This window comes from Bolinopsis microptera, chromosome 1 (assembly GCF_026151205.1).
Source record: "Bolinopsis microptera isolate Bmic1 chromosome 1, MBARI_Bmic_1.0, whole genome shotgun sequence".
Taxonomy (NCBI): domain Eukaryota; kingdom Metazoa; phylum Ctenophora; class Tentaculata; order Lobata; family Bolinopsidae; genus Bolinopsis; species Bolinopsis microptera.
The window spans coordinates 4,120,907-4,133,283 of record NC_087072.1 but is presented as its reverse complement, the minus strand read 5'-3'; the positions used below and the strand labels follow the sequence as shown (position 1 = coordinate 4,133,283).

The following is a 12,377-nucleotide window of genomic DNA, read 5'->3' as shown; positions in this document are numbered from 1 at the left end:
CATCAGCATTTTCCTTTTTCAAAGTCGGCTTAATGACAGCTTTCTTCATATCCGAGGGAAAGACTCCAGTCTATAAATAAAGGTCATACTCCTCCAGGAGTTGGTAGAGTTTCTTTGGGTAGTGTTCTTCAGGTTTTTCCATGTGAAAGTTGAAATCTCCAGCGATGATAGGAAAACCAGGTTTGACTGTGAGGTCTTTAAGGTAGTCTTCGAATTCTTCTAGAAAGGCACACTCCGTGTACCGAGCCTTCTTGGTATAAGGAGGCCGATAAAAGTTCACAAGTCTCACAATATCTTGTTGAGATTGTAGCAGTGATTCCATCACTTGGAAGGATTTGTACTTCATGACTTTACTATTACATTTTAATTGGAGCACATCACGAAATAGCATAGCTATACCTCCTCCTCCTCTATGTTTTCGTGGATCCGAAAGTATATTCCAACCGAGTTCTTTGATCTCCATTATCTTAGCTGTGTTTCCATCACGAAAAAAAGTTTCTTTCTGCTGTCCTATTCATGATTCCAATCCGTTCTCTTACATACGAGGGACATAGGTTGTCAGAGGCTTTATGGGTCTTTGCTGAGTTCTTCTCAGAGTGTTTACTACTTTTGGCGCAGTTAGAGCACTTTATCTTTGTGACAATATTTTCACTCTTGCTTCTACAGTCTTTTGACTTGTGGTTTCCTGCACAGAAGAAACATGTTGGGTCTTTATCTTTGGCTTTACAGTACATGGAGTTGGCCATGTGACCAAATTCCTGGCAATGATAACATTGGATGACATGAATTCGGTCTGTAACATGGTGTTCCCTAAGGTCAATATGAACATAGTCTCTGTTTTGTCTGATTGACTCACGTACTGCTGCATTGACACGGATGACAGCCGTTTTCTCTTTATCATCGAAGAAAACCACTTTAACCGCATCGTCTTTTTCAGATGAGGACTTCAGTATTTCATTCTTTTCCAAAAGTTTCTCTAGCAGTGCCTCCTTGTTTGTGATATCAGAATTCCGAATAGACAGTTTAGGGTCCAATTTCTTTCCTGGTTCGGACTTTGGCGATACCTTGTATTTCTCTTGACTTTTAAATACTGTTTCAGCTTTCTTAAGTTGATCCTTGGTAACAAACTTGAAGGTTGCAGTATTTCCGGACACTGTATAGTTCTTCACTGGGTTGACTTTAAGGGAACCTTTCATTTCCTTTTCCTCATCTTTAGTAATGGGTTCTTCCGTTTGAGTCTTCTCCACTGTGAGTGTGTGTTTTTCTGCAAGCTTAGTTTCTTCTTGTGTTTTCTTTTCTTTGGTCAGTGTTGCTACCACTGTATTCAATAAATCTGGTAGAATTGTAGGGAGTACTTCTGCTAGTACCTCTTTGAGCTGTGTTTTTATAATTTCCTTGAAATCTGGTGATTCCTGTTTAGTAGTAGTTGTGGCTTGTTTTGTTCCTAAAACTGTTTGTGTTAGTTGAAGAGCATTCTTGGAGAAAGTGTTTGCCGTGCAGTTTATCTTTTTCAGTTGTTCCTTCATCTTTTCCAAGTCCAACTCCATCTTTTCCATGTTATAAACCCTGCTAAAAAGATCAAGGACCGAAGGGACAAATGACAAATTGTCAGTTCTTAAAAAAACTAAACAACTGTTTTGTAATAATTCGATACCTCAAATTATTTGTTATATAGTAGTGTTTCAAACAAAAAGTTGTATGTGCAGTCAAACAAAAATGAATTCAGCAGTGTTGGTTCTGAAGGTGCGAAGGAGCACAAGGCAATACTCATAAGTATATGAAATATGAGAATAACGCTATGTTGCTTCTCAAAGTTCCAAACAAAAGATTAATTCAGGAGTTGTAGGTATCCCAGCAAGAGTACTGTACATACAGACAATTCATAAAATAGCATAGCATATTTGTGTGTCTGTTCGTAAAATTCAATAGTATCCTTAGCAAACTATTACAAATAACTGAAAGGATGCCTGGTTGAAGTAAACTTAAAAAGGTGATACAATGTTGGGCCATGCAAATCACGGCAATAATTGACGGCAAGTGTAAACTGTAATTATAGTAAAGTCAATTAAATAAACCAACCAATTTATTCTTCTATAGCAGAGGAGCACTACAGATATGGTAGTTACTGGATAATTTCACTGGTATTCGGCCAAGTTTATACGTTTATCCAGAATATATACCTGAACCGGGGCATGTGTAATGCTCTGTAAAGGCATTACTTTTCATGAAACTGATTAGAGAAGGATCCCTTGATTATTCACTGAAGTCCCGCAGTGCAATAGTCACACACAACTATTTAACAGAGAATAGAGTCAGAGAGTAGAGATCCCAACAACCCCGCTATCGATACAACATAGTCGACCGCCTTTTTAGTGAGCTTTATAGCAACCAAACAAGCCCAAATATCGACAGAACTAGAATTCTTAATGATACGTCCTTAATATCTCTCAAATATCGACACATTTGGTGCTGACCAACTACAGCTCCTCAAAACTAATTATCTATTCGACGAATTCTTCTTCTATTTCTACTTCTGTTAATTATTGCATCAACGAACCGTCGAAGAAGTTATTGATTTAAACGTCCTTAAATGGTCTATATCGACTATCCATACAGAATACTGACACTGACTCTTGTGACATGACTAACACTTGAGTGCTGTTAAAATTCTAGAGAACAATATTTCAATTGTGGTACTGTTACACAAAATATACCGGAAGCAATATTTAGTCGAATTCATTCGACAAGTCCAATCTACTGTCACCTTATTAATCAAAAGTTAAGGTAACCAGCTTTTAATTATGCTAGCAGATTTATTCAGAGAAAAAAATGGTGTGCGATTGTTGTGTAATTTATATTGGGCAGTATTCCACCCTGTTGGACTTCATATCGTAGATAATTTCAGGCAATGTTTTAGGCCACGATAAAGATACAAAGGTTTATAAAAAGAGCAGCAAAGGCTAGAACATAGGTACAAAGGGTAATATTTATTCGAGCATTGTGTTGTTAACACTCTGTTGAAAAATGACAAACATTTATAAGCGAAAAAAGTGAATAAGGTTTTCAGTTCACTGTAAATTGTCATTCAAAGTTGCACATATTACCATATATGTACATACTAAAATCTAAATTGCAAAGTTGCACACTTTACCATAACTAGCAGGAACCCGTCTAACCCTAAAATGGTGTCAAGACTCAAGAGACTAAAACAATTATTACCTATTTAATTCGCGTTTTTGACACCACTTGGGGTACCAAATTTTGGGCTCTAAAACTCCTATTTCTTGGCCAATTTTTTATTTTTTCATGCTGATTTGGAGGCCATTAAAGCATTTGACCCAGTCAAAAAAGATTCAGTCGTATATCTTTGACGGTTTTTGCAGAAATTCGCGTTAAAGTTGATGCCGTGGTGTCAGTAAAATGGCACAGATAAATATATATGTATCGTCTCGCTTTATATATAGTAAGATGTCTGTAGCTGGGTGAGAAAACTCCACCAGGTCCTGGTAATTGAGTTGGATCACGTCTAGACTTGATACTCTGCAAGTAAAAGGTGTGATTTCACGTGGAACGGCTTCAAGAACCATCTATTACTTCTGCAACCTAGTCCGTTTATATATATATTAGAGCAATAACTGAGTTGATAACCGTGGATATGGATATGGTAGAAGAATGTACCCTCTGGTAGGGACTCTAGCACTGGCCACTATCATGGTAGGGCACCCACAGGCCACAACGATAAACACGGATACAACTTCCGGGGTATCAAAGCAGGGCTGCTGTGGCGAATACAGTGTTTACTTATAAAAATATAATATTAAATAAAGGAGTTTAATATCATCTAGGCACATCTTTACGAGTTTTATATGACCAACCGAGTGTAGTGCAGGCCCGCTTACCTTGACCACTTGCACAACTAAATACACATATAGTAGATTATTCATCAAAGATTGCAGTTGGTTAAAGTTAAATGTTGAATGTTACAATCTCTACAATATTTACAATTTCTAGAATACCTACAATATTTACATAATATTACTTTCTTTATCCCTGCCATCACTTCAGGCAAGCCTACGACTGGGCCATTTGTCAGCTGAGGAAAAAAGAACACGAATCGACGAAATGATCGCAGAGGTAAGTTGAATCTTTGAGAAATAAACTATGATAACTCAATACAAATACTTGGTGTTAAACTACATAAACTGTATTATTATTAAAGAGGAACTAAACCAAAACATGATGCATAAATATATGAATTATAAATAAATAATGTGAAAATAAAAATGTCGTTTTCCAACAACCAACTGACATAGTGAATTGAGTGCGTGACTAAATTAGTTTGGTGCAACCTTTCAGTTTTCACCGACGTCGAATAAAATTATTTAGCGGCCATGTTGGAATGTTTGGTATCTAAAAAACTAAATCCACATTCCAGTACGTAGTTTTCCAGGTTTCAAGTAAATATTATGTAAAAATTATGTAAAAATTATGTATATATTATGTAAATATTATGTAAATATGAGTTTAGGTTATATATATATTAAACGGCTGGGGTTTCTGCAATCTGCATGACCGGTTATATACCGCTAATTGTCGAAACTTGGAAGTATTGAAACATTTCATATTTTCAACAATAGTGTTAGATACAAATTATAGTTAGCTATTTGAGGTGATGATGGCCTCCGGTTGTTGGAATTTATCATAAACTGTTCGAATTTCCGGTAAACGATCATCACGTTGTATCCATGGTAAGATGGTAAGTATTTTAAATACTAGTTATTTTTATGTTTTAGCTTTTTAACTTTAAAATTCTGGAACAAAGATCTGAGATACTAGACTCAACCAACTGACAAAAATGAAAAACTCAATTAGATTGTAAGACGAAGAATGATCGACACATATTACACTACCCGTAAAAATAGATGCTAAATTGAAAAGTGTACCTATGTGAGCACTACTTTCCATGATAAAATGTATTAATTAAGCAATTCGTAACAACACGAATTTACATTTATTATGTGAATGCTTAATTGAATATTATGCATTAGTATGATCGAGTGATAATTTATACAATGTTTAGCGAATTATATGTAGTAGGAAATACTCCGGACGCCGATGCCGAATAATTGCTTAATAGTAAATATTAAATATCGCGTGCCTGTCGCGTGCCTATTGCCTAATTATTTTCTAAAATATTCTGCACGCGACAAGCAATTATTTTGCACGTGACAAGTTTTGCGCGTGACAAACTATGATTCCGCACGTGACATGTTTTGCACTTGACAAACTATGATTCTGCACGTGACATGCAGTCATTGTACAGGGCGAACTAACGAAGGTAGCAGACTCTCTTGTGGGGGTACCCGGGAGTGAGACGCAGTGCTTGTCTGGAGGCGAGAGAAAACGTCTGTCCCTCTGTATGGAGGTAAGATAATATGGGGGTTTTCTCTATAAGTGGGGTAAAAGTTGGGGCTTATTCCTTAATTAAGCTGAGTGCCCGATTGAAATAATTCTTTCTGATATGACTTGCTATTATCACTCATTCGAGGAATATACCAAATCAAATAATAACGATGTTTATTTATTCCGAATGAACGTTCATATAAGATAAAGTAGCTAAGTGCCAGATCGGCTGACTGCATGGAGGGTGCGAAACTTCAATAAACCAATAAAATTATTGTACTGTAGTGCGACACGTACTCTAGAGCGACACGTACTCTAGTGCGAAGTCCGACAAAAACACCCTCTGTCGCACTACAGTACGTGTCGCACTACGATCCAGGTAGCGTACTCTAATGCGACAAAATATCCTGACTTATTTCCAGGTTCAGGTCACATCTTATCCTTCTTATGGACCATTAAGTCATTCGTCGGGTCGGTTCACGTCACTTATTTCGAAGTGATCTTGCGAATACGATTCGTCGGTTCACATCACGTGTTTCGAAGTTATCCACTGATCATAATTCCTTCGGGTCAGTACAAGCCACGTATGCAGTGTGTGATCCACTGGGTAACTCTTAAGCAGCATATGATCCTCATTCCTATCACACGCATCGTATGGAGGTATATCTCCGATTGGGATAACAAGTTCATATGTTTGGGCCATAAATAAGGTCACCATGATTCTACCAAAGCATCGAACAACATCAACATGTCTTCTTCAATCACCTTCATTCCTGGACGCACTACTGGTTCAAGAAACGTTAAGAATCGCGACGACAAGACCTACTGGCGATGCACTGAGAAGACCTGCTCCGGACGTCTCATGGTCTGACGAACAGCACTACTGTGACCTGGACGCAGCTGAAAGCAACCCTTCCCTCGGAGATGGATTCCTTTGCTGCCTGTGACTACTACGAACGTACCTGGGTCGGAACACAAACCTCCTCTCCCCCTTGATGGGCTGCACCAACCCTACTATCTGGCGATTTATCGACGTCCTGAAGAAGGAGCAGGATCTTACCCAATGGAAGATCAACCAGAAGAATGAAGATGCTCAGAGTCAGACAACTACCTCCTCGCCGACTGAAGGAGTGGACTGATTACGACCGTCGCTTGAACGCTGTGATTGATAGCTACGATGATTATGACAGAGTGGATTAGTTGAAGTGTGTTGGAACAATGATTTTGAATTGAATATAGTGATTGCAATCTTTGATTTTATATTTAACCCCATTACTCATACACGACTACACTCTTGTCATTAAAAATGGTAAGTAAAATTTGTATTGAATGTGTTAAGTGTTTTGTCGCACTTTAGTACGTGTCGCACTACAGTCCAGGTAGCGCACTGTAGTGCGACAGTGTCGGCCTTGAAAATTCTCTGTCGCACTAGGGTACGTGTCGCACTACGATCCAGGTAGCGTACTCTACTGCGACAGTGTCGATCTTGGAGGTTTCGCACTAGGGTACGTGTCGCACTACAGTACGTGTCGCACTACAGTACGTGAACCAATTGTAGCGGCCGTGTACAGATAACGGCAAAGTTAGAGCACACATTTATTATAAGCACATCTACATATCTGTATAAGTTTGCTGCGATACTCTTTTTATAGGCGAGACTTAAAACGTTTGTAATATCGGAATTGATTTGCGGGATCTAGAATTATATTGAGCTGAAAACCTCTTAAATTTTTAAATGATGATCATGAGTTGTAAGCCCCCTCCATAGATATGATTGCGTAAATATCGAACTGGTTACTAATTATTCTACTGAAGTAAAATATCATTTTAAAATGGTAAAATAGGCGCAACTTCTTAAAATGATAAAAATCATTTGTCATGGTTTTCATTGATATTGATTATACTGATTTGGTCATTTTCGCTGAAAATTTACTTTTATCCTACAAAAGTACAAATTAGTAAATAGCCACAGAAGCGTGATTCTTAACACGGGATAGTTGGAACACCGTTTTAATCATATAGAATAATGCGATCTGACCTGATATTTCAGGTACTGTTAGGAAAGCCCATGATATTTGCAGACGAGCCCACCTCCGGACTTGACGCCAGCATGGCTGAGAAGATCGTAGTGTTTCTAAAGAGGCTGGCAAACGCCCAGAGGAACATTGTAGTCACCATCCACCAACCCTCTTCGGACGTATTTTCACTGTTTGACAAGTAAGTCGCCAGGCTACTTACTTAAACGTCACGTGAAATTAATTATGTTTGTATACAAATAGGGTTTATAATGTAAATAGTCCTGTAAAATATGCTTGTTCAGTTAGCTATTAAAACGTTATTTTTTAATTTTAGAATCAACAGTATTATACCCCTCCCCCCTTTCTAAATTCTTTACTGAGGAGCCGTCAAAATCGATGCAAACGCAATATTATAAATTGAGAACTCCAAGAGCTATTTTCTTACGCGATACGTAACGTCTACCTAGGATCTTGCGGTCTTTATAGTCGCACATCTTAAAATTAGGAAATGCGTTGAGTATTTAGTATGGTGATCTAGCTACAGGCATGCTTGGTTTGATACAGTCAATTTTGTTGCCGGCGACTTCCAAGAAATTCGATTTTAAATGTCTGTATAATAAATAAACCGACTGTCAGATTTGACTGAATGAATGTTGCTGGAAAGTTGATCTAATGCATTGGTTGTCCAATCACGACGCTTTAAGATTACAAAAGTCAAAAACATGAACTTTTATGGAAGTTTAAAAGGACTTCGATTAATGATTATCGACACTTTAATCGAAGGGCGTTTATAACTTACTGTATAAATATAATCGAAACAGCAAGTTCATTATTAAATGCAGGAGAGGGCATTATTTAGATGACTTCACTCCAACGTGAGGTGAGGAAGTTCTGCTGAGGGAGCACGTGAAAATTCGATCCAAGTCAAAAGATGATACATTGATATGTACGCTTTCACGGACATGATAGCATTTAACAAAAATAATATCGCCCTGTACCTACTATTATTTTGTATATAGCACTCGATCCTATCATAAAAGTATCAAAGCCTTCATTATATAAAACTTTCGAACTTTTTGGATCCTTTTAAATTTAAACGATCAAGGCTTAAACATCGTCGTGATTCAAAACTTTCAAATTTAAATAAGATATCAAACGAAAGTGATCTCGATTAGAATTTCAACAAGCAATCTGTACCCTACTACTATACTTGTAAAAGGCTTTATATATATAAGAAGTTTTGAACTTCATCATTTACTTACTTTCCTCACGTACCATTAATAAGAGCTTCTTCTTCATTAGTTATATTAGGGAGACTGCAATTTTCATTAAAAGTTTTCAACTCACGCACAAAAGTCCACAAGTCTGTTCTAGAAGAAATAATGAAATAGTTTCTTACAAAAGCATTTTCATATAAAGCTGCCCTCCTCGGCGATCATATTAGTCAGAATGTCCCAATCTCAACAACTTGAGCACTTAATGAAACGTTAACTAACATAATATCCTCCAGCATAATGCTACTCCACAACGGTCAAGTAGCGTACTACGGTCCTCGAACGAACGCCTCCTCCTTCTTCACTAGCCAAGGTTACACCTGTCCTCCCGACTACAACCCGGCTGATTTCTACATCAAGACACTGGCTGCCCAAGCTGACATCTCCGAACCTAACGGCAATGGCACTGTGAGTTCCCACATATCAACCTTTATAACCGAGAATTTATATATGAGTTTTGGGTGGTTTGATGGTCGGGTTTTACTGTTTAACTATGTTTGTTGAACTGCGTTTATCTTGATTGCGTAAAGTTAAACTGCAGTGACAGGTGGCTGCAAATTTAGAAGGAACCATCAAACACATGTCTTGGTAAAGTTCTACTGCCTTCTAGACTGACCTAGTTAAGATTCTTCTAGACTCTACAACCTTCTAGACTCGTCTAACCGTATTTTTCGAATGTTCTACAACGTTCTAGAAGATTCTTTAACCCAGGAGCGGGCAGGTGAACATGAGCAGGCAGCTGGAGCTAACCTTGCAACTGTACAACCATCTAGACAAACTGTAAGTTACGATTAGTTTTAAACCTAATCATTTTAAAGCTAACGTTATATTACTAATATCCTCCTCGTTATTTTTCTATTATCCATGTGTTATCAAAAATTATTTTGTAATATTATATCTTGAATATCATTATAATGATTTCATATTTATAATTATTGTACCACAATTAAAAAGACAACCATGAATTCATCAGAAAATCTATTAAGGCCAAAGCTGTTAATTAGATTATTTTATATATATATTGGACTGTGATACCAAAAATGTTGTGTACATAGTTAATGATAATATTTGTAAGTTAAGTTATATAGGATGTACTTCAGACTCTTTAAAGGTTAGATTTAGGAACCATAAATCCCACATTAAAACTCAAAGAAGGACCTGTGAACTTTCCTGCCATTTTATAGATAATGAGATTTTGCACAATCTTGACCGTACAACCACTAAGTTGTTTACCAGTACTTTAAGTAAGGACATTAATGTTTCTATTATAGAGCAAGTTGACGTTGGGAATTTTGAGCAATGTGCCCAGGATAGACTAAGTATTTGTAAACAAAGGGAGAACTTTTGGCAAAACCAGCTTAAAACTTTAAAGCACTTTGGAGGGATGAACGTTAAAGAAGAAAGATGATTTTCTTCTTGCATATTTTATTTTCTCACCTCTACCACTCATTTGGGATTTCAACCCACCATAACTTGAATTGCTGAGTTACATAAATTTCTAAATTTTAAATTTCTTCTATTTGATTGATTGATGGATTGATATTTTGAATAAATTTACTAACATGTCTTTATATCAGGATGACTGTAAAGGTACATTTTACCGACATTTGAAGTCAAGGCGTTGTTTTACTGATAGTTGTGGCTAACTAATAATATATATATATATATATTGTCACCGAACTGAACAGTGAATAGAGGATATTATATCGTATCTGAAGACTTTAAATAACATCTCGATACTGCAAAATAACGACAATCCAAAGCGGAGATCCTTTTTTCCATATAAACTTAGTAGCGTTTTTGTTTGAAGAAACAAAACTGCGGTCACATACAAACTTTATCTTGCCCTGCATCATATCTGAAATATATAAAAGTTTTGACATGTCGGCGTTAGAGCTCACTGCTTGCGGTATAGAATATTAATTGAAAGCAGCACTTAAGTTCAACCAGTTTGAGCATCTGAATTCGATGTAATAGGAATTATTGCTAGTAATATAAAGCTGGAGACACGATGGAAATAAGACCGAATAAGCTACCGGACAACTGGATCCAATTAGTTTAGCAGACCTGACTGAAAATCTGGTCTACAAAAATGTGGGTGAAGTTGTCGTATTTGGGTGCAGTTTTAATATGACCTGGATGAAGTAAATTCGGGAAGAAGCTAGAACACAATTCTGAACGTTGGAAGCGAATTGAATTCTTGGAAAGTAGTTGAAACTTCTCGATCTTGCGTATCGGTTATGTTATGACCAAATTGCTACTTGGGGTATTCGTGTAGCTATTCGCATAACTGGTTTTGCTGTTGGTGCTGCCATAAGTGAGTTTATCGTCAGTAAAACTAGTGATGCAGTAGCATCAATTGGGCGTGCGAGACTAAATGATTAATCAGTCTAACATGAAGAGTTTAGTTCAAATGGTTCGAAGTAACAGTCGCATGAGTTTTTGTAAATTTAACGGCGTAACTGCAGTGAAGGTAGCCTCATCTTCTTGTGTGGCCCTGACTGCAAATCATCATCAAGCTCAAGTTTTGATACGTGTTAACTTACCTAACAATCTGAACAGTGAACCATGTGCCTGAAGTTGAACTCCATAAGCTGGTTTTTCTGTCTGGGTAATCAACTTATTTGACCACCCACAACGTTACTAAGCTGCTATCAAAGCTTACTTACAGTTTGAATTTCACGGCATTGATTTTCTCCTCATTGTCCCATAATTGATCAAAAATGGTGAACAACTTTAGAAATTTTGCTCGCCATTTTTGTTTAAAAGTTCCCCAAAGTCGATGACAAAAAAGCGAACATTACAATTTGTTGAGAAATTGGTAGTGGAGCACAAGGCTAAAATTTGGAAGTGAAATGATCCGGAAAAGTGATTTAAAACCACTTTTTAATCTTGCGTTGGTTATGACGTTTTGGCCATAACTGTTAGTGCTAATATAACTGGCGTTCTTATGACGTTGATAGTGCTACGTTTCTAATAAGCTTTAATCGATTAAGCAAAAATGGTCATCCAGTTGTGATAAATGCTTTGTTGGCTGAGCAAGAACAGTTATATATTAGAATAAATACATAATGGTTCGAAGTAACAGTTATGTCCTATACGCATTGACATGTTACTTATAAGTTATAACACAATACATGTTATTCAATTGTCAGCCTCCATATTGTGGTCTAGATATATGGACCTGTACCCAAAACATCTACAAAGCCGCGTTTCTAATGCATCCTAGAGATGAAACAAAATCCCACGCAAGTTACTGTTTAACCATTGCTGTTGAACAGCGTTTAATAACTTGATTGCATAAACTCAAACTAGCGTACGTGGCTCTATCTAGAAGGTTTTACGATGTAAACCATCAAACACGTGGCAATGTTCTACAACGTTCTAGAGTGATCTAGTTCAGATTGTTGTGTGTTCTACAACGTTCTAGAGTGATCTAGTTCAGATTCTTGTGTGTTCTACAACGTTCTAGAGTGATCTAGTTCAGATTGTTGTGTGTTCTACAACCTTCTAGAGAGATCTAGTTCAGATTGTTGTGTGTTCTACAACGTTCTAGAGACTGATCTGGAAAGTGAAAATGAGGCCGAGAAGCAGCTGGGGTTTACCTTGCAACTGTACAAACTGTCTGCAGTTATATATCAGTCTCGAGGAGTTAATATCTTCTCATCATCACCTCGTTATC

The 12,377-nt window shown here is 37.1% G+C and overlaps 1 protein-coding gene across 1 annotated transcript in view; it reads left to right on the top strand.

Moving 5' to 3' along the window:
* Positions 1-12,377, top strand: part of LOC134817761 (protein white-like) — a 59,146-nt gene that overhangs the window by 23,554 nt on the left and 23,215 nt on the right. Inside the window, exons 5-9 of the mRNA XM_063827059.1 lie at positions 4,066-4,134; positions 5,324-5,425; positions 7,454-7,620; positions 8,932-9,103; positions 9,407-9,475. Of these exons, the coding sequence (XP_063683129.1) occupies positions 4,066-4,134; positions 5,324-5,425; positions 7,454-7,620; positions 8,932-9,103; positions 9,407-9,475 (579 nt within the window). The remainder of the gene's footprint in view (positions 1-4,065; positions 4,135-5,323; positions 5,426-7,453; positions 7,621-8,931; positions 9,104-9,406; positions 9,476-12,377) is intronic.